Source organism: Haliaeetus albicilla, chromosome 6 (assembly GCF_947461875.1).
Source record: "Haliaeetus albicilla chromosome 6, bHalAlb1.1, whole genome shotgun sequence".
NCBI classification, from domain to species: Eukaryota; Metazoa; Chordata; class Aves; order Accipitriformes; family Accipitridae; genus Haliaeetus; species Haliaeetus albicilla.
In genome coordinates this window covers 28,275,694-28,299,322 of record NC_091488.1, presented here as the reverse complement: position 1 = coordinate 28,299,322, position 23,629 = coordinate 28,275,694, and the positions used below count along the sequence as shown (strand labels likewise).

General features: G+C 35.8%; 1 protein-coding gene across 4 annotated transcripts in view; it reads left to right on the top strand.

The window, feature by feature from the left end:
* Positions 1-23,629, top strand: part of GBE1 (1,4-alpha-glucan branching enzyme 1) — a 187,227-nt gene that overhangs the window by 83,668 nt on the left and 79,930 nt on the right. For 2 of the 4 annotated variants that reach the window (XM_069785386.1, XM_069785388.1), the window contains exons 5-8: positions 466-513; positions 881-1,016; positions 3,455-3,545; positions 4,682-4,891. In XM_069785386.1, coding sequence (XP_069641487.1) covers positions 466-513; positions 881-1,016; positions 3,455-3,545; positions 4,682-4,891 — 485 coding nt within the window. The remainder of the gene's footprint in view (positions 1-465; positions 514-880; positions 1,017-3,454; positions 3,546-4,681; positions 4,892-23,629) is intronic. The other 2 variants (XM_069785389.1, XM_069785387.1) reach the window with 2 other exon arrangements.

The following is a 23,629-nucleotide window of genomic DNA, read 5'->3' as shown; positions in this document are numbered from 1 at the left end:
GAACAAACCTCAGCCAGAACTTCTTGTTCTCAAATTGTCCCTTTAATTTCTGTTCATATATGTGTGGTTTTTTACTGGTTTTGTTCTAACTTTTCAAGTTCTCAAAATTTCACTTGAATATTAAACTAACAAATAACTTTTTTTTTATTTGGGAGAGGGAGGAAAAGAAAAAACTTTTTTGGGAAAATAGGTAGGTTTTCCTAAGTTTCTTCAGACAAGACTTTTGTTTTAAAAAGTAAAATCCTGATGAAAGAAGCTCTTCAAGTGTAAGGAAGAGGTTTTGTGATGAACTTCAGTTGCCTCTGTGTTCTTTAAATATTTTTACCCATCTAGAAATACTGTGTACTCACCTACAGACTTGAGGTTTGGGTTGTTTTTTTTTTTTTAATCCTAAGTAACTGGAATATAGATGATTCTGTGCTGTGGAATTGTGTTCTTTAGAACTAAAATATTTATAAATTTTAGCTTGGAGAAGGCAGAGCAACTTCAAATACAAATACCTCCGAAAAGCAGGTATGCTTAAAAAATAAAAACCTATCTTTCTGTTGTCTTTTATTTTCAAAAAGTTTCATAGTAATTCAGAAGAACTTTATAGTACAATGGCTGCTATAAGTTTGTACACTTCAGTGTAATTTAAAAAGGATATACGAAAAGTGTTGAATCACAGATGTCCAGTTTCTTGTTCGTGAAGAATGTTGATTTGAAATAGATATTTGCTTTAACAGTTTAGAATGCTTAATTACTTCTGAGATATTCCATGCTCTTAGAGGAAAACCAAACCAAACCAAACCTTAAATTGTTTTTCATCTTGTGCAAATAATGTGATTGTGATAACACTTCCGAGTTGTTGTATCCTAAAGATAACTTTTTTTCCTTACAGCATAAGTATCCTTCCCCCAAGAGATTAAAAAGCCTAAGAATCTATGAATCTCATGTGGGGATTGCTTCCCCAGAAGGGAAGGTAGCTTCTTACAAAAACTTCACATACAATGTACTACCTAGAATAAAGGATCTTGGTAAGTAATAAGAGATACTTGCAGAGATAAAATTTTTATGTGCCTGTGCTCATATTAGAAAAGATAATTATCAAGCATATATAGGTTTTCTGTGTTTTCAGATTACACATACTATAAAAATAGATTCTTAGGGCAGCAAGAATTATAAACAAGTAAAACCTATGGAAAAGAAACATAGACTGAAATACAATATGTGAATCAAAATCTGTTCCACAGATTAAGTAAAATGTGATTGCAAACGCCTAGATAAATGTTGCAGGGCAACTTGCTTTCTGCATGGTTTGCTTTCCACTCAAAAAAGGACCTGTTTTTGTGAGATAGTCTTTAGAAAATACTGTGTTCTTAATTGATTCTACTAATGTATATCTTGATTCTAAGGAAAGACAAAGAAATATCTGGATAGAAAGGATTGTCCTTTCTGTTTGTCAGAATAAGCATGCTATTTTTTTTATCCCTGAACAGTTGCTATGAAGTGTCAGAAGATGGAAATGTTAAATGCGAGAAATCCTCTTTGAGAAAAGATCTTCTAGTATATTGGAGGGATGTATGAAAGAAACAGCTGGCATGATTATCTCAGGATGAATAGCAAACCTGTTCACCTCAGTTTCTATTTGATAATTATTTTTTCCCTGTGGTGTCTTGCACTGTTATATAATGGACAATATTAGAACTTGGTGGCTTTTACTGCCCTGTGATGAAATAGGTTTTGTTACACTCAGCTGTAAAATAACTGTGACATCCATGGCTGATGGCTCTGTGGATGGTGGCTGTGCTTATGTGTAGTGTGGTTTTTGTTTTGTTTTGTTTTTTTTTTTTTTTTTTTTAATCAGAGTGCCTAAAGAAGCCATATGTTTTTCTTGTAGGTTTACTTGTTGAGTCAGTGTTTCACAGAATGTGGCTTTTGCCTTTCAATAAAGTTGAGCTTGCAGGGAAGATGAGGGAGTTTGCATGTCTGGAGGCCCTCAACAAAAAGTATATCTGGATTCCACATTACGTATCTGTGACTTTCTCTACTGCCAAAGAATTTCAGTCATTCCAGGAGGTTAATATGTGTAACAGAATTAAGAAAGCTTTCTGCTTTACCGACAGATTTTTCTTTGGGGATGAGAAATGTCATGAAAAGGCTGATATACCACAAAATATAAGCAATATCAAGTTTAGGTAGGGTATACAGAAATAACAGATAATGTTTGTTCTTAATTCCCACAGTGTTTATTTAAGGTAAGTAAGTCTTTTTTTTTAATGTTTTTTTAGGGGATGTTAGATTTGGTTTTGGAATATCTTACTTGTTAAGACAAGCTTAAAGACATCAGTATGTAAGAATGCTATGATATTAATAGTTTGTAGAAATATGTGCACGACAAATAGCAAAATAAATAGCAAGCAGATTGAATGAGATTATTTTGATGCTATGTTGCCATTTATTTATAAAAGTGCTGTAAATAAGAATAAGTGCAATGAGCCTGAATTGTAAAATAGCAATGAATCTGACAAATTGCTGAGCTCATGCTAACTGTCTTCTAATAATAGCTCTTTTATAGCTGTGAAATTTAAAAAGAACAATAAAAAAGAAACCGGTATCTTGTCTAAACTAAAGAATGAAGTGAAGACTTCGGTTAAACTAATAAAGAGAAATTGTGGTGGTGGGAGTCTCAACAGACTGTAGATTAAACCTGAAGGTTACTTTTTGCTAATAGTCCTTACTTGCTAGCTATCTGGGGCATTTACTGATATTAAAGATAACTTTAGTTAAGATATGTGGCGACTACTGTGGCTTCACCATTAGTATGTTTTTTCCCCTTTAAATTTCCCTCCTTTAATACTTCACTGAACTGTCTTAGTGATTCAAGAGACAGCATATCTCCTACCCTACTGTACTACCTTTGTTCTTTGGTAAACTCAGAATGAAAAACACATTACTTCTGTGTTTTGTTTTTCTTGAAAGACTCTTGTAGAGGGGCAATAAAATCATTAAATTGGAAGAAGAATGTTTTTGAAGTGGTGAAAAAAGATTACACAGGGCATAAGGTATAGTAGATGTAATCAGTGACTACCCCCAAACGCCCTGACTGCAAGTGTCAAAAGTGAAGCAGAAGTTCAGGACATGCAGATTGGCGTAGTTAATATTCTGAAGTTAAATTAAGATTATATTTGCATAACACTTACTGCTTTCTAAATCTGAGAGGTTCAATACACCTAATCATATCTAGATCACTTGACAAATTGACCGTTCCATTTTTAATGGAAGATCATGTAAGTATAAACTATTAGGTGGAATTAATTCTTGAGAGAGACTCAATTTTAGTTGTTAATCATTAGAGTTAGAAGCAGCTAAAGTGAGAGAAGCCTAGAATGGATATGTTACAGGTGTTGAATCATCTGTTAACAACCCTTAAGGCAGGGGCTTGTTTGTTTTATTTCTTCTTTTTTTTTTATAGGATATAACTGTGTCCAGCTGATGGCTATTATGGAACATGCTTACTATGCCAGTTTTGGTTATCAGGTCACAAGCTTCTTTGCAGCATCAAGGTGAGTTTAAGTACTTCAGCATCTTTTTGGTTCTTTTACCTTACTCCCCATCCATTGAAATCAGTATGCTTGTATGTGTGTGTTTGCAAGTAAGTGTTTAATGGAAAGAGAAAGTAATGGCTTAGGTATTTGCTCTAGCTTCCTCTTAAATCTGAAATCAATTAGGCATAGTGATCAGCTGTTCTGTGAAACACTTTGTATAGGATACAAACAAAAAGTTTGTAAGTAACTTCGGCTGTCATGGCATATTCCAGCTTATCCAGCTTCAGCAGTCTTTATGCATGGGTTTTGTTGTGGAATTCTTGGTAGTAACAAACACAAGGTGTAAGTCATTCTTTTATGATAAACAGAACTGTAGACTATTTGTTCATCATAAACTTGATTAAAATCATGGCTCTGTGTATTCTGTAGGAACTTTTTTCCATGCTTGCAACAGACTGTACTTAGATTTGAGGCATAGGGTGAAAATAGAAGGAAAATGTATTCAGGTAATTGTTAAGAAAATTATGATAAGCCTGAATGTTGTGACTTTTTTTTTTCCATCTTGGTGAAGCTCGAGTGACAACCAGGCTAAATTTAGATAGACAGGAAGTTTTAACTGGCTTAATTAGTTGAAAGAAATGTTTGTCAGACACAGGAGACAAATAGTGTCGTACCTAAAACAAATAACTAAGCAGGACAGCAGCAGATGGTGTATTTTGGGGACTTTCATGAATGTACATTTATTTTTGTAGTCATTATGGATTACTTTATTCCAGTAATATAAATATATTCTTGTCTCTTACGAAGTAAGGAAATGTTCAATATTAAATAGAAGCTTTAAGTTGTATCAGTTATCTTTTATACTGAATTTGATGTATTGACAGATTAAAAGGGAAGAATAAAACTTTGAAACTATTCCTGCAAAACATTGCATGCATGTGTGATGTAATTTTTATAATTAAAAAATAGTTTTAATTGTCAGTTTGTAATCAATACCTACTACTTAAGAGGCTGAAAAAATAACCTATATACGAGTGGAAGCTAGGTGATGAAGAACTGCTGGCTTTGATGCAGTTTTTCTAAGTAATGTTCAGTATTGTCAGCTTAAGTTCAGATTGTACCACTCATAACACATTGCATTTTCATGCTGATAGCCGTTATGGAACTCCAGATGATCTGAAAGAAATGATTGACGTTGCTCACTCAATGGGCATCACTGTTCTGCTGGATGTTGTGCACAGCCATGCATCAAAAAACTCTGAAGATGGTCTCAACAAATTTGATGGTACAGATTCTTGTTTCTTCCATTCTGGTCCTAAAGGAACTCATCAGCTCTGGGACAGCAGGCTCTTTGACTATGCAAAGTAAGTGTAAAATGTCATTTCAGGTGTGTTAGTGGTAATTATTTCTTACCAGTTGTATTAAAACTACACTATTCTCCAAACTGGAAAGTCATTTGGGTTGTTCCAACAGTTACAATATGCTGAGTTCAATTCCTTTGCTTTGCTACATACTTAAAATCTGAGATGAAATAGTAGTATTTAGGTTTTGTTATTCTTCTGTCCTCTGTGGCTGCATATGTACATGTTATATACCATGTTGTTGTGGTTTAACCCCAGCCAGCAACTAAGCACCACACAGCCACTCACTCACTTCCCCCCCACCCAGTGGGATGGGGGAGAAAATCGGGAAAAGAAGTAAAACTTGTGGTTTCAGATAAGAACAGTTTAATAGAGCAGAAAAGAAGAAAATAATAATGATAATGATAACGCTAATAAAATGACAGCAGTAATAATAAAAGGATTAGAATATACAAGTGATGCACAATGCAATTGCTCACTACCCGCCAACTGACACTCAGTTAGTCCCCGAGTGGCGATTCCCTCCACTCCCCCCAGCTTATATACTAGGCATGATGTCACATGGTACGGAATGCCAGTTTGGGTCAGGTGCCCTGGCTGTGTCCCCTCCCAACTTCTTTTCCCCTCCAGCTTTCTCGCTGGCTGGGGATGAGAAGCTGAAAAAATGCTTGATTTTAGACTAAACATTACTTAGCAACAACTGAAAACATCAGTGTGTTATCAACATTCTTCACATACTGAACTCAGAACATAGCACTGTACCAGCTACTAGGAAGACAATTAACTCTATCCCAGCTGAAACCAGGACACATGTGCATTGTATGTGTTTATATATAATGATGTAGTTATATTTATTTTTATTTTAAAATAGATTCAAGCTTTTTTAATATATAGATACCAATTTAAATATTACATAGGAATATATATTATATATAATTAAATATTTTATATATTATAAAATAGAATTAGTTTTTTCATATTATATATTATATTTATATATAACATATTATATACGATATAGTCTATTTATATATAGAAATAAATAAAAGAATAAGAAAAGCTGAAGAAAACTTGCAAGCTCTGGAAATTTATCGTCAAACTGTCAGATTGTTGAAATGTAGAAAAGGTTTTGCCCCAGGACAACTAGATCCATTCCAAAGAGCTTCCAGGGGTCAATCAACAGTTAATACAGAGCAGGGGTCATTTTCAGTAGGCAGTTTCAGGTACCCAGTTTGGGCACACTTAATTAACTAGTATAAATATAGTGTGTGTCAAACCATGTTTTAATGCCAGATGATGATTAGCATTTAATATTCTTTACTTTGTATTCTCTGAGGTATTGGGGGCAAGGGGATTTATCTCATATGCTGTATATTTCTGTGGTTTAAATGGAGAAATAAACACAGGCAGCCAGCTTATTTCAGTCTCTTTCTCCCATTTTTCCTATGTTTGCTTATCCCTGAACCACCTTGATTCCTCCCTTTTCTTGTCTTTGATTCTTCCCCTAAACATCCCACAGTGTTTCGCACAACCCCAAAATCTCCTTAAAACATTTCTTAATAAATTCTGTATAGTGTCATTCATGTCTTACTCTATGACAAATTTGTCGTGTGTCCGTCGTCCGCCCCCCCCCCCCCCGAGATGCATGATAATTGTGTTTGCCCTTCTTATCAATTACAAAGTTCTGGTTTAACCCTTTCAAGGTTACGTTTGAGTGACTGCTTCGGTGGCTCCATCACTCAGTGACTGTAGAGTTCTGGTCTCTTGTTACTGTTAGTTGATAGGTTTTGCATGCTGCAAGTTCAATTTACTATTTTTCTTCTGTTTCCCTCCCTCACTTGCATTGAATTGCCATTGACTGGATCTGTTTAGATTGCAGATGTTCTTAAACCTTGGATCAGAATTACGTATGTTCAGTTAGTTGCCAAAAAAGATTTTTCTTCTTGTACTCATAGGGTATACTCTTGAGGCTGACAGTTTCATAGCTTATGGGGGTACTGTTTACTTCTGCAATAGTGACCTTCTTAATGTTACACAGCATAGGTCAACTCTTTAATGGAAACTCTTGCACAGTAACTCTCAATTTCAATTAAACCAAGTGACCAATGTAGTAACTATGCACTATGTTACTTAATAGGATGAGCTCTTCTTTATTTACTTTTTATTTGGGACAATTTAATTGATGAATTCAGGGGACCTTTTGAATGGAGATTTTAATTATTATAGCAAATGCATTTTAGTATGTCTAATCATAATAATTTCCTGTTTGAGTTGCTTCCTATTAATCTTTAAATTGATATTCAAATAAATTCTATTTCAGATAATCTTGAGGCTTTAATATCGATGCAATGGTATTTCACACTTTATTTCATTTTATGGTTATGTATAATCAACAAGTGTGTGGTACCGACTTCTCTAGTGAGAAAAGAAATTGAATGCAATTATGGACCTTTCTCTGTTCCAAGCAGAGGCAGGTTCTTCCTATTGGGAAAGAAAGTGGTGCTGGTATTGAGTGTTTTGGAAGGATTTGTAAATGAACGAAACAGCAAGCTGCTTTGTAGGTAGCACTTGGCAATGTTAAGCATTTATTCAGAACTGAAGAACTTCTTACACCGGTCTGTTCAGTCAGTGCCTGTACTCATTGGGGAGGGACATGACTACATAATTACTTTTCATCTTATGTGATGGGAATAGATGCCAAACTGAATGCTGGAAAGGAGGAGGGGAAAGAGCTGTGAGGGGGAGAGAAGAGATTAGGAAATAGCAGAGACCAGAGAAATTGAATCTATGCTCTACTGATGACTAAAAACAGGTCTCTGGATGACTGAGGGTCCCTGATACATCATTCCCCATCCCCTGCCCTCTAGTGAAATGCAACAAAAAATTTGGGTTTCCTTTTTTAAATTTTTAGGAAAACCCCTCCTTCCCCTTCAAGCACAGGAAGCTGTGAAGTGAATTTTTTTAGTCATTAAGGGCTTCTCTAGTCCTAATATCTAAAACATTAAATATTCTATGTGTGTTTATAGTCAAATTTTAAGGCTTAAAAGATATAACAATCATGTTTATTCCAGGTAGCTCAGAACTGATTAAAAAATGGTTTGGTTTTTTTTCCTCTTTTTTGTGTGTACAGGTCCGAAACATTGGGAAAGAATCAGAACTGACATTTTATTGAAAATGTTATTAATTTCCCCCATTTAGGCTTTATTGACATGCCTGCTAATTTCCATACTAGTAAATGAGCAGCTCTAGTCTGAAAGAGGGGAGTATAAAAATCTCAGAGAGACTCGAGTTGCTTGTAGATGTTCAAAGTTTGCTGAAAATAAATGACACCAAACACAATCTGTTGAATGATATACTGAAAAGCTTGCTTTCTGAGACGAATCTCTTCAGCTAGTACAGCCTTCTTTCCTGTATAATGCTTGTACTAAATCCTTTTCCTTCTGTAGTGGGAAGAATTGTTAAATCTACAGGTACTTAAACATCAAATACAAAGAATGCTCAATTTACTTTGGAATTGAGAAACTAATTCTCTGCCATGAAGGAGATTAAGAAACAATTGCTTTATCAGTTTAGTTTGTCTGCATATTCTTTGAAAGCCAAGACGTAAGTAAATTTGTCTCACAGTATTTGCAAGATTATTCAGTTGTATGGGAAGGGGACTGTGAATTCTTACTATATAAAAGGTGGCAAAAAAAAAATCTATATCCATGCCAAAAAAGGACTATAATCCATGGTGTATTTTAAATACTGTATTTTTAGTAATATTCACTTAAGTAGAGAGTAGCTCCAAGAAAAGCAGTAGTAAAACTGTTCAAAGGACAACCTGGAGGTTGCATTTCTAGCACCACAGTGCAACTTAAGAAGATAAAAGTGTGTTTCGGATTGTGGACTTTGAGACGATGCTTAATGAGCAGTAGAATTGTATATTTTTTTAATCCATATTTACACAAGTGTTGTACAAACAGTGAACTTTTTGATAAATTGTAAACAGCAGCTTAAAAATTACTCTATTCAAGGTGTCACATGAGAAAAAAACCTCAATTTCAGTAAAATGAGCATTTAAAAGTAAAATAACTGGATAACTAAAAGAATATTTTCTGCTTAACTTTTTTTTCCAAGAAAAGTATTATAAATTCTGCTTTAAAAAAAGCAACAAAAAACTGATTCAGAAATAAACTTCCACTTTCATAATTTTGGCACATTTTTCCAGTTTTTCTAAAATCTGGATCTGGGCAGTTGTTTTCCTCAAACTTGTTAATTTGGTGAATCTTCCTCTCCTTCATCTCTATCTCCTCCTGCTCATACCAATGTCCATCCCCTTGCCCCCTTCAGCTGCCAACCTAAAAACCAAAACCACAGAGCTTGAGTGAGGATTGTGGTTTATTTTAATAATACTTTTTAAAAACAAACTCTTATATCCTTTGTCTTGGTTCCTATTAAAAATGTGGCTTTTCTATCTCTCAATTCATGAAAGCTAAATGCTGTAAAGTAGAAGGGATGCCAAAAGCTCTGGACCTGTAGTCTAGCTGGCATTGTCTAGTTAATTTTGTGGTAAATTAAGTACCTTGTCTCTATTGTGATCCTGTTTAAGATAGGTCACTTGAAATACATGTAAACACCCTATCATCTTAAGTAAGTATTCTACTTGTAATTTATTTAGCACAAGCTAAGTATAACAATTTTTCCTTCCTAAAATCATATTCAAAGATTATTCAGCTGCCAAGTTCATTAGAAGTGATGCTGTAAACCCTGGAGACCAGGTGGGATCACAACTAGAGTGGTTGATTGTGTTTTGATTTAAATTCATTTCTCCATATAGCAAATGTGTCTAAAATACTAATCGGGCAAAACAATTTAAAAATAATTGAGAACAAGGTATTACCTAGTGAAGATAAGTTGTTTTTTTTCAAGCACTATATAATTAAAACATGTAAATCATGCTGCCTTTCTAGGCTTATTGAGATTTGAGAGTATTGTTTTGTTTTTTAAGTCTCTGATTTCCTCTTCTCTCATTAGGTTTTGTTAGATTCTACACTTAATCCAATTCTAAGGGACAAAAGGTATATTGATATATTTCTGTGAGCCTTTATGAATAATAGTAGAAATAAAACTTGGCAGAAATCATGTGATGCCCTATGTTTTGTGTTTGGTTTATCTGTTTTTTAATTGTGCGACCCTTTTCATCTGAGCACTTAGCCAAAATCTTAAGTTCTTGCTCAAACTAGAAGAATTTGGCACAAAAGTCAGAGGTTGAATTACATTCTGGTTCTAATTACAAAGCCCTGCCTCCTCGAATGCACCGGTATGATCAGCAAGAAGTGGTGTTAGTTACAAGCTTCTGGGGCCAGCAGACATCCCTGGCATCTCTTCTGAGGCTTTTTTCCCAGGCCCTGTTTTCAGTGCTTTTTTTTAAGCTGATTTTTTTTTTAAGCTGTGTCCATCCTTTGGTGGTTCTGTGAAGGCACCAGATCATAGCTAATGGGAATCCTTTGGCCTGTTCACCTACAGGTTTTGTCTTGTTTGTATTTGTTGGTGATACTCTCTGTTTTGGGAATTAAGGCTTGTAAGTGCTGTAGAGGAAATGAAATTTACTTAACTAAGCCATGTGATGGGAGAAGTCTCTTCTTTATTTTTTTCTTTTTCAGTTTTATGAAGTCTCAAGTGACATCCATGCCAAATATGCTTTGAAATGCTGTAGGTAGAGTTCAGAGTATAAACGCTGTGTCCCATAAGCCACAATTTACATCAGGGCAACAGATGACATGCTGGTCCCCTGCTGCCTAACCAGATGTTCTCTCCAGCTCAGTCTTCTGAACTGTTGGTGGAGCAGCTGATTGTAGCTCAGTGTGTTAGCCTTTTTTCAGTTTTTCTCAAAGTGGGTCATCAACTACTATAGTTCAGAAACTGCTTTTAGCCTGCTGTTGGTGCAACAGAAATAGGGCAGCTGTCAGGTGCCAAAGCGTGTGTTTTAGTTCTGGTTCAGATGGCCTGTCCTCCAGCTGCCCCTCCAGAGTTGTGTGGGTCACCTGAAGCTTCTCTTCCCTATCTTGTGTTCCAGCCTCATGCAGGTATCTCAAGTGCTCTCTTGCATCTAAAATGGCACAGTACACCTGTTTGGATGCTGAGACGATGGCCTTTTCTGCCACCCAGTGTTTAAATCCTATATAGACTTTATGCTGTGTTTTATGGGGAAAAAAGGTCCACTGATGTCAATTGATAGTAATTTACTTCACTTTGGGATCTGACTCCTTAAAGGCATGTTGATCTTCTAACATCTTCAGCAGCCTTTCTTAAGGTTGGTATTTAATTTTTACTTAAATGGCTGTTCTTTACCTGAATTTTTTCTTTTCTTCTTATTGCCAACTTTCCCAATCTTTAGCTGCCACTGGTGTCAGTAGGTGGAATGAATTGGGAAATACATTTCAGAGATCGGGGTTTGGTTTGTAGGGGTACCCGTGTGGGCTCATAGTTCTCTTAACATAGATGTCCGGACAAATTTTTTTGGCTTAAGTAGGCTACAATTCAATGTTGAGCTCTTCTAAATATCTGTAGAAGTGAAAACTTGTTGCCTTATGTGGGAGCATCACCATGGTTTCTAACAGTCAGTTTTCAGGAAGAAATGGGTATGCTGCTACTCTATAACACTTGCACATTTAGCATTTTAAATTGATGTAAGTTGACGCTTTATGGAGTACTATAGTATTAAAGATTATGGTTCCTTGCCTAATGCACTTAAGAGAAGTTGTCAGTCACATCAGCGTAAATTACAAAATGCAGATAACTTGGTACGTGTCTTCTTACTGTCCATCTCAGGGTTGCTTTTTTCACACGTGTTTTACAGAGCGCAAAGAGGGTGTACTTGACTGCAAACTATTGCTAATTAGTTAACACACACAAAGGACAGGTAGGATTTAAAAACTGCTAGTACATTTACAACTTCCAGTAAGGCACCTGAAGAGTCTCAGCTGGCCAGGCCGGCATCAGTTGGGTGGGAGAAAGGAGGCTGCCACTACCTGTAACAGACCCTTGATGGTGCTGGATTATCCTCTTCAGAGTCTGTATGATTTTTCTTTTACAGTTTTGCACCTTTCTATGTTCTTTCTTTTGAATCTTTGAGCTACTGACAAACCTGTCTTTGTAACTTTACCTTTCTTACCTTGCATAGCTCTAGTCCTTTTCCACAGCTTTCTCTCAACTAAGCAATTTCCTTAGAAGTTTAAGCTATACGGGTTTTGGGACATAGCTGATCCCTCAGGGCGGGAGGAGAGGGAAAGGTGGGAGAGGAAGATTACTGAAGAATTAATGTATTGTATACAAAAGAGTTGACTTCCCAGAGTGTAGCTGTAGTCACTGAAGTGTTCTGCAGCTTCTGAGGATTTGGTCAGGTACAGATGACGTTCTTCCAGCCGCATTTATGCGGTAGTAATGACATCCATTGGCAGGTCATGTTTGTCACAAATATGCATTCAGTGGGGAGATACCTTGGCCATAATTCCAGCTAGATTAAAGGTAATGCAGTGATAGTTGTCAATGAGCTAGATTCCCAGTAATTTTTTTTTTTTTTTTACATTGTTGATTGTAAGGTAATTACAGTAGGAACAGGGATATAAGTTGTGTTTCATGATGTAAAACCTTTAGTTATGCTGATTTTAATTCATTTCCTGCCAGTCTTCCTTCACTACATTAGCTTAGGAAAGCTCTGTATTTAGAGATCCTCATAATATGCACTGGAATTGGATTTTGCTGGCAAAGATTGTTTTTTAATGACTTTTAAGAAAGCACTGCTTGTAATACGATAGTGAGATATTATCTTTTTCCCCCAGAGCTCATAAATGTAATTATTTTGATTACAGATTGACTTTAAAAAACCTGCCTGCATATGTCCTTAACAGTCTGCTTCTAATAGACTGGACTTTGAGGATGACTATAAAGGCAAAAAAGTACTTTATAAAACTTAAACCTTAAAATTTAAGACCTTCTGTGTCTGTGAAAATCTTTGTTTCTTTGTGTTTTTTTTTCCTTTTGGTAACCCTTGTGAATGTTAGCAAGTAAGTACTTTCAACTATAGGGACATAGCAGTTAATAAATTGCCTTTCTTGAGGGGAGTGAGTACTGGAAGCATCAACAGAAGGGATGATATATGGGAACTTACTGCATATAATTAGAAAGAATAAAATAATAGTGCAAAAAAAATTTCATCCATGACCATATGAGTTATAGTATATGCAGTCTAGACCTGCTGTAGAATTGCTTTAATTTTTTAATTAAACTTTCATCTAGAAGCTTAATTGTTTTACTGTACTTAAATAGATGTAACAGGCTGGGAGGCTTTAAATGCACAGATGCTCTGAAACTCAGAGCTTCATGTAAGATATGTGTAACTTTCTTTGAAGTGTCCAGTTTCCCATATTAACCTCCAACATAGCAATCACAGCTTTGTGTGAAGTTTCTAAAATGTAGCTGCACAAAATGTGGTATAGTAATAAAGCAATATTTTGATATGTGAAGAAAAGGGACACTGAAAAATTGCAGCCAATTGTTCTAAATTTTGTCAGGTAGCATATTTTGAAATATAGAGGTCGCCACTTCTAGCCAATTAAGTTCAATCATATCTTGAATAGATGCAGTCACTCTTACCTGAAGTTGATTATGGTATTTCAATAGAGGTCTAAAATCAGATGAGATTCAACACACTGCAGAGAATCATTCCTCATAAGTCTAAATGCAATAATGATCTTGCATTTAGTAATCTACACTTAAATTGACAACTTTCACAGCATTCTTATGTGATTACTGCAACAGGTTATATGAGCAATATCTGTTGTGAATAGAACATTGTGCTGGGAAAAAGGGTGATGGTTGTATAAATTGGGGATGAGGGAGAGGTTTTAAAGAAAATCTGCAAATGAAATTGGGAATGTTGACTTCCTTTTAATAGGATTTCATCCAAAGAATTTCTAGGCTAGAGGAAAATTAGGCATTGTACTGCTCATGGCAAGGAAAGAAGATGGGATCGTTAAGACAATTGTCACTTTATATGTTGTATAATGAACAGGTCCACTTGAAATCCGTTTTTGGAAAGTTCATTGGAGAGAGAAAGAGAATTGATATATCAACAGGGGACAAAACAATTAACAATATCTACAAAGTAGAAGACAACAAACTATCAAAATACTGTATGGATTTCCACAAGTCAGAAGTGTATTTTATGGCCAACAGATCAAAAATGATCTGCAGATAATCATGTTCATCTGTTACATTACTTTCAGTTTTGAAAGAGATGCCATGTTTTCTTGAGGAATGCCATTTCGCAGACCAGCATAAAAACTAAGTCCTGTCCCTAGAAGTTGATTGAAACTGAAAATGGAGATCAGTGCATCCAACAGAGCTGGCCAGCCTGCTGCTTTGGGTGGTAGCTGTCTCTGTCCTAACAAATTGCTTCTTAGCTGTAGCCACTGGCTGACATTCAGTTTTTGATGGGACTATGTTGGTGATTCTATGCTAGAATTTAGGGAGGATTTATATGGACACACTCAGCTTGATACGGATGTTCTCTTTAGGGTTATTTAAATGCCAGAATTGCTTTGACTTTGGAACTAATGTGTTATTGAGATAAATTTTATTAGAGTTCATGCTTCTAAAATTACTGGTGAAATTGTAATGAAGATACGTAAACTAGTTCTGCTGTGATCACCTTATAATATTAATGGATGGACTGGGAGTAGCTTTTGCTGATTTTTTTTCTTCTAGGTTCTGTTCTGGCTGATACTGTTACAGGGCAAGTCTGAAGAACTGAAATAGTGTATCATGTCAAATCTGTATTAACAAATAAGGAAAATATTGTATGAAAAGCCTTATCCCTGGGAATAGAGCAAATTGTTCTAAACCAGGTTTGGAAAAAGAGTTTCACTTTTTAAAAAAAAGTGTATTACATTAAATTTGCGTTGTGGTTTTTTTCCCCTTGCATTTGTTTTTGGCAGTTCCTTCTGAAAAGGTAGCTTTATAGAATTCTGGATAGTTTGCCATGAGAATCACAATCAAACATGTGTTTGTCCTGGTTCCTCTCTGTGTCGCTTTGATAAGGAGGCTAACTCTTTACCCAGTATTTTTATATCTGTATTACAATCCCTTATAATCTCTTGAAAATTGGTATAAAGTTATTTAGAAACAATAGAAATTCATCGCCATAGAGATGACCATTATCAGTTTAGATAGCTGACACAAACGTTTTTTTTCTAAGTTATCCCACTATGATTAAGTTAATTAGTTGAGTTGGAAGTGAGGGAAGTTAAGTGTACAAGTAATACTCTGTAGACCTTACTCCTCTTGATGTCTTCAATCTAATTATTGTGCAGCAAGAGTCCTGTCAAATGTAGTTATAAAGATAGATATACATGAACAAATAAACACAAGAATGGAAAACCACAGCCATGTAATAAGTCACTGCTATGTGCTCTAGTAATTGTCTTCTGTAGGAGACGTCTCAGTCTGTTAAAACAAAGAGCTGAGAATGGAAGTTCTCTGGAGAACTATTAAGTAAAAGTATGGGGATTTTGTGTAATATAATTAGTCACTGTAGTAAGGCTGTTCTAAGTTAGTGTATGTATCAAAGGGCTTCACAATGAAGAAGAGAATGCTCTTTGCTGTCTTTATTCTTATTCTGTCTTTATTATCTTTTCCTTTACGATACATAAAGAAAGTAATGTAGTGACTGTTGTCATTTTCCTGATTAAATAAACACATTAGATCACTTTTTCTTGGCTGGAGGGATTTATGTAAACACCATAGAATTTGTCACTTCATGATGTGGAGTGAAACCGTATTCCTTTCACCCTGTCAAAATGAGCATCCAGTGCAACTAGAACCTAGGGCCTGTATTTTTAACCCACAGAGCTTCAGAGATTGGCATTATCATTTACTGCTTTCAGTGCTTTAGGGTGATCAGTTTCCCCCCCCTTACTGTTACTTAGTAACATTTTATTAACACTGTAGCACAGCTTTGATTAGGGCATGAGATTTTAGGACACATTTTAGCACAGGCTTATTAGTAGTATACCTAAGTTTTCTAAGACAGTTTTCTAATACAGTAAGTAAAAGAGAAATCTGTGTCTTCTGAGGAAAGAATTCATTTGTTATTAAACCACAATTGGAAGTAAAATTATCCCTATGAGGACTATTCAGTTAAATATTTCTTTTGGTTAGTGTTACATTTCCATACCCTGACCTTTTGCAAGCAGGTGGAGGCAGTGCTAAATTCCCCTTTGCCTTCCTTCCCCTCTCTTCTCCTCCCGTTCTCCCCTGAAAGAAAAAAAAAAGGGGAAGGGGAAATTTTTTTTGTTTGTTTCATTTACTATGATACCACATTAGTCAGAATGGTAAATAATTAGAATAATAAATAATAATAGAATTGTTCATGCAAGGGAAATTTTTACATATACTTCATTGCTTCAGGTACCAAGACTGTTTAAAAGAATGACTTTTCAGGGTTCTAAAAGTTTGGCTTATAGCTGTGACTAAACACTTTTTATTCTGAATTACATAATTTAGAATTGATGGGGGCGGTAATTTATTTAGTTGGAAATGGATTAAGGTTGGACATTCAGAAACAAGTACTTAAAGTTGGTGTTTTAAGTTTTCAAATTGCTAAACATACAGCTGGCCTTATGGACAACAAGGATAGGTGAAATTCCTTTTTTATTGTTGAAATTCAGCTCTTGGCGTTACATTCCCTAGATACTTTCTATGTTCAAAGAATTGGCGAATCTGAGTAATCGGTCAGCCAAACACTGGAGAAAAACAAAAAAATCCCAAAAGATTTCCACTGCTGTTTCTCCCTGTCTTCTGGTTTGAATATTTAGTGTTTATTACTCCAGATTTTTAGGCTTTTTTCACTACCCTGTAATCTGGAATTCTATATTTCTCTTCCTACAAAATAGAAATACATATTTAAACCAAAGTCTAAGTAGTAGCTCGGGGTTTATGACCATTTTGGGGATGATGCTTAAGTTCCAAAGATTTTTTACGATGTGAATGCTTTTTGGAGAAGAAAAAAAGAATTCCACTACAAAACACTAAAATTTACATTATCAATGTTTTCAGGCTTCCTTTGCCACCACCTTCTTGGATAAGGGCATTGGAAAAGATGAAAATCTACTTTGACTATGTTATAAGAAATTCCAAGGTAATTATTTTGTCATTGGGTTAAGTGGGGAGGAAACTGAAAATCTGTCAGGAAATGGATAAATGGAAACAACTTTAAGCTGGATATTCTTTCTAATGCCTATCCAACATGGGTTACAAAAGCTAGTGACTTACAGAAAGTAGTATGAAATAGTATTCTTATAAACTAATTAATTGGGTACTGGAAAGAATGAATGTTCTGCAGGTTGCATCAACACTTGTGCTTTTAGCACAGCAGCATTGCCATCCAAATTTGGAAAAACAAAGAAAAGATTTGATTAGAAAGGATGTCTTCACCAAGTGCAAGGTATGAGCAACTCGTTTGCCTGTAATGCTGAACAGTGAATATATGCAATAGCAAACATTTTTTAAAATATTTCAGAGAGTCTTGGCTTTATTCTTCTTTGTATTTTATCCTGGCCTCGACAACAAAGTTTGTTTTTTTTACAAGGTTATGAAGGTTCCACTTCAGACTTAAATTTTAATCAGAAGTTGCTATCATTCTGCTACCTTTTAAGCCAGGATCAGTAATAGTTGCCCTAAAATATGGTCTGAAATGGGAGATACCTATAGTAGGAACAGTTGCTCTCATTTTAGTTAGAAATCATGGAATTTCATGGAAAAACCTTACTGTTAAAAATAGATACATATTTCCAGTGTATTAATTATACTGGTAGATTAATATATCCAAATGGAGATCAGTAACAAGTGGTGTCCCTCAGGTGTCCATACTGGGATGGGTACCGTTTAATATCTTTATTAATGACATATACAGTGGGATTGAGTGCACCCTCAATAAGTTTGTGGATGACACCAAGCTGAGTGGTGCAGTTGATTCACTTGAGGGAAGGGATGCCATCCAGAGGGACCTTGACAGGCTGGGGGAGTGGGCCCATGTGAACCTCATGAAGTTCAACAAGGCCAAGTGCAAAGTCCTGGACCTGTGCTGGGGCAATCCCCAGTATCAATACAGGGTAGGGGATTAATTGATTGAGAGCAGCTCTGTGGAGAAGGACTTGGGGATACTAGTGCATGAAATACGGGACATGAACTGGCAACATGCACTTGCATCCCAGAAAGCCAGTTGTATCCTGGGCTGTATAAAAAGAAGTGTGGCCAGCAGATTGAGGGAGGCAATTCCTCTCCATCTACTCTGCTCTCATGAGACCGCACCTGGAGTACTGTGTCCAGTTCTGGGGTCAGACAGACAGACATGGACCTGTTAGAGAGGGTCCAGAGGAGAGCTGCCACGAAGATGATCAGAAGGCTGGAGCACCTCTCTTGTGAAGACAGGCTGAGAGAACTGGGGTTCTGCAGCCTGGAGAAGGCTCTGGAGACACCTTATAGCAGCCTTCCAGTACTTAAAGGGGGCTTATAAGGAAGGTGGGGACACAGACTTTTTAGTATGGCCTGTAGTGACAGGACAAGGGGCAACAGTTTTAAACTGAAAGAGGGTAGATTTTGATTTAGAACATAAGGAGGAAACTTTTTATGATGAGGGTGGTGAGACACCAGAAGAGGTTTCCCAGAGAGGTTGTGGATGCCCCCTCCCTGGAAGCGTTCAAGGCCAGGTTGGATGAGGCTTTGAGCAACCTGATCTAGTGAAGCATGTCCCTGACCATGGCAGGGGCTTGGACTAGATGATCTTTAAGGTCCTTTCCAACCCAAACCATTCTGTGGTTCTGTGATTAATATACAAGTTCTAGTGCACTAATCAGACATCTTTCAGCAATATAAGTAGATTTTAAAGCTATCGAAAAATACTGTTGCCTTGTCTTGTGAGTTTCCACTTCTGTGTTGTCTTAAAAGTGTAAATACAGTACTCCAAGCTTTTTGGGGTGTAGAGGAGTGTTTTGTTTTTAAACAGTTTTCCATATAAGCTGTAGACAGTAGTATATGCTTTTTGTAATTTATAACTAATATAAGGACATTGATTATTCTAACTGAATATTTTCAAGATACTATCTGAGGTTTCCATTGTCACAATCTGATTTCAGTAGATTAGTGGGAGTACAACCGAATACCTTTTGGTACAGTATGTTTCCCACATGTCTTCGGTGAAACTTACAAATTTGGTGGCTACAGAAAGATTAAAACATATGTTCAGATCATAAAAGGTTTTAAAATAAGTGCTTAATTTTTTAAAAGTACACTCATAGATAAAACAAAGTATAGCTATGAATCAATACAAAAATTACATTATAGCTATTTTTTCCAGAGACAGTTCAAATAATAATCTCACCACATATTATATACTAAACAAAGTTACTTTAACAGTCTCTTATAAATGTGCTTATTGTTCTTGTATTAGTCTTCATGAAGTACAAATTATATAGCTGAAATGATAATATCTAGTAAGAAATTGAGATAAAATCTAAGTGTCTTTGAACATAAACCTGTTTTTCAGTTATTTTACATGAAAAGTATTTATGTAGTACATTTGCAAGCTCTCAACTCTGTTGGCACAGCCTAAGATGAGCTAACTTCTTTCTTTACTTACATTCCTGAAAAATGTAACTTTAAAAAGTGCAGCAAATTGAGAAATACTGCACTGTGCTTAAGAATGGATTCCTATTTAATATGAACCCTGTACTTTTGATCTTCTGTGCTGTTAGGTGCAAATGCAACAGCTTTGCATTTTGTGCTTGCTGAAAGATAATAGGGACTGATGTGTACGTAAATCGGTTTTGCCAGATGGCTGTGTACCTCTGCAGCCATTTCTTGAGTCTTGTACTAGGGATGATATAAGACAATCTTCGGGCTCTCTGAGCCTTCCACTGGAAATTGCCTTTTTCTGTGAATATAACGATTCATTGTACAAACTCTTCTGCCCTTCATGCCAAAGTTTGTCATGTAACTGAGCAGTCTTGTCCTGTGGTGCTGAAAAGAATGTTTTGGACTGTATCCAGGGTGATTGTTTATGCTGAGGATAAAATCTGGAAGTGTGAGAGGAAGTAATCTAAACTTTGTATTAGCTAATATTAGTATAAAGAGTGAACCTTCCTTATCTTCCGCTTCCCCAGGGGGGAAATCAGGAAATTACCATCCAGGACATGGAATCAGTGTTTCAGAAGCCTCCTGTAATATCTGTCCTGTATGATGACTGATAATTAACACTTCTACCTGTCTTAAAATTTTCTTTTCCTTTTACAGATTTGGCATTGCTACCAACTGTCTAGGAAGGGAGGGATTTTGGTCAATAAAATACAAACAGGCAATGGGGACTTCAGGGGTCCAATATGCCAGTCTCTGGGAGACTGAAGTAAAAGGATAGTCAGATAATACCTTCTAAGTAGAAGTCCTAGGATGGTAAAATGCAAAAGTCGCTCCCTTTTCAGGCTTCTGTATGTGATAGTAACTATTCCTTATGAGGTTGGTTTTGCTGTGCTAAAATAAATTGTTAAAAGTAGCTGAGACATTTCATTGCTTGAGGATTAATGTTTTGATTTTGGATTTTCAAGGTAATTACCTATTTAAAAAAAAGTAATCTGTAATAGTATATGGACACTGAATGGTAGATTGATGAGGTTTTGTCAGTGTGTTCCTGGTGTATATATATGAACTTGAGTCTTTCTGTTACCACAGTAGAAACTATAGTTCGTTATCATCTGCACACAGAAAAGACTTCTCAATTGTCAATGCACTTAACTTTTGGAAAACCAGATATTTGATGATACGTTTATATTAATGCTGGAATTTTCTCAAGGGCAGAGGTCTGGTGGTCTTGCTTCAACTTCTTTAGTGCTTTTCCTTGGGAGTTTTCAAAATGTTCTTTTTTATGAAGAACTTTATTTCTTTGCTTCTTAAATTCCTGTCGCTATTCATTAGCATTAGTAAAACCAAAACTTCCACCTGAGTTCAAATGAAAACAGTCTGCACTTTCATCTGGAAGGTACAGGCATAATACTAATGCTTTAAGTATTTTTTTTGTGTCTGTATTTGTTTTTAGGCTGGCATTTTTGCACTTTGTTTACCACTAGCGCTTTGTCAGCTGTAGCTTTGGTTTCTGCATGTTTGAGGGAGGGAATGTGCTCAGAATCCTACCTTGACTTGGGTGGAGGTCATGACAGTGTTTCTCAGCTGTGGCTAAACTGCATGGTTGCAGGAGACAACCATGTTTCTGTTTGGTTCTTTAGACAGAAGGCTGGGAGCAGTTGGTCGAGTAGGAAACACCAAGGGAAAAGTAGTGAATCAGGCACTTCTTCAGCGTCCCTCAGAAGTCACTTGTGAGTCTCAATTTGGAAACCAGTATTTTAAAGTAATAAATTAAATGAGGTTTATAGAAAACACTGTTTCAGGCTTTTAATAAGATGGTTTTGAGATGGTTTTATATATTAATAATAATAAGCTTAAAAATGTTAACAGTTTTCCAGGTATTTAATATCTTGTCACTGCTAATGAATTGATTGAGAGTATAATTTTGGCTTCCTATATACGGAATATAGAAAGTCGAGGATAATTCTTTTCTATTCTTATACATGTGTATAATAGCATACTATTTCAGGGGAGAAAAAACAACTCTCAACAAAGTAGTTAAGTATCTCTTGGAGTTTGATTCTTCACCAGTCCCATTCTTAAGTCTAGTGCTGTTTTCTGGGGAAAGTTCAGGATAATGGTCTGTTTAAGATCATGAGTCAGCTGATACGTAATAGTTTGTTGGCTTTTTCTACACTAAATATAGACATAATTTGAAAGCGAACCCAGTGTTGAAGAGTAAACTACTCCGAAATGTTTGTGATCTCAGTTCTATTATTGAAGTCGTGAATTGCATTAAATTGTATGCAAAATCCTGATGGTACACTTTAAAAATGTTGGGATTTAGTTGCATGTTGCAGAACAACAAATTTTGTTTGTTAATTTGCAGGCTTGATAATGTGACTAAACAAATTTAATATTTGCTAAGAAGCTTATTTTGGGAGAGAAGAATTTTAAATTATCTCAAAGACTTCTATTTTATTAGTGTATAATTTGCTTGGGTAGAACACTAGTGGTATGAGTGCTAATGTTATCCAAATCATAGCTGAAATCCATGTAGGCTTTATCAGCACTTTAAATGGTTTAGTAATTTTATTTTTTGAGACATTCTGTATTTTAAAATGTGTGTGTCCTGGAGGCTCTGTTAAAACTGCAGGTAATTGTCTTCAGTACTTTTTTTCTTTTTTTTTTTTTTTCCCCCATTTACTTAAGGAAGCCCTCTGAGCAAAAAGCATCGAGAATATTAAATTTCATTACAATAAGTACATATCTGCTTTGCCTCCAAGGCTGTTCTTATATTCACATTTTGCAGGACCTAACCTTTACTGAGTAATACTTGAGTTATTGCTTCAATTTTTATGGCAAATAACTGAATGCTTTATTTGATATTATTTAGTTTACTCTTATCAGGTGTAGATAGGACTAGCCTGAAAAATTTAAGTCTAGGACACTGTGCTGCTTACTATATATAATAAACCTATGTATAGTCCATAGTTCCTTTGAGGAGAAAATGTGTCTTTTTGTGCAAATGGCATTTCAGTAAAGTCATGTGAATATATTCATGAACATGTTTAATTTATTGGCAAAATACAATAGAGATAGTTAATGCAAAATTAACCTGCTTAATTAAAAGAATGGATCTTTCCAAAACATTGATCAAACTTCTAAGCACTGGAAATTGGGAAATTCAGAGGAGAAAACTACTTCCCATGCATGAGAATCTTGCTTTTTGCTGGGTTGAGCCCAGGATACTTGCCAAAGAAAACTTGCCTTTTTGTGTGCAAAGCTTCTTAACAGTTTTCAGATAGTTGTAACTTATTCTTGGAGTTTGCACGTGTCTGTGTGTACAGTAGGTATAGATTTGGAATTAGATTTGGAATTAGATGGGCAGACGACCAGCGTTCAGTGCTTGGAGTGGAGTTCACACAGTGCATGACTGGGGCTGCTCTTACTTGTGTTCACTACTGCTTGAGAGGAATCAGCTGCCAAGGACACACAGCAGTGTGTCACAGGGGTTAGTTATAGTGACTTTGGGAGAACCTGCAAGAAGGAGAAGTAGTTTCCCTCTATCATCTTTTTTTTTTTTATAGACAAAATGTTAGACTGTTTATCACCATTTACCTAGGACATGTTCAATCACCCTAATTTAACTGTGTATTGTATCTGTGCCAATAGCTCCTGAAGGACCTTACTGTATAGTACTGCTTTGTGCCACATGAAGTAGAATTTTGAGGAAAAAAAATGTAAATATTTTCATGGGGACTTCAAAACTACTACTTGTATTTGAATAAAGGATGTACCTATTTCTAAGAAATCATTTTCCCGAAGTAATTACTGAATATGAATCAACTCTAATAAATGCATATTGCTATTATATTGTTTACAGCACAGTGGATGAAAGTGCTTTCTCCCTGCATAACACTGGATTTATGGGGACCAGGATTAATGTTTCCAGAAGGGATATTGTCTGGTATGGCACTCCAGAAGTCCGGTTTTAATGGAAAATCCTCTGCATCTTCAAAGCTGCTATTCTTTACTCTTAAAAGAAAAAATGAAAACCTATAGTTAAATGAAATACTTTTAACT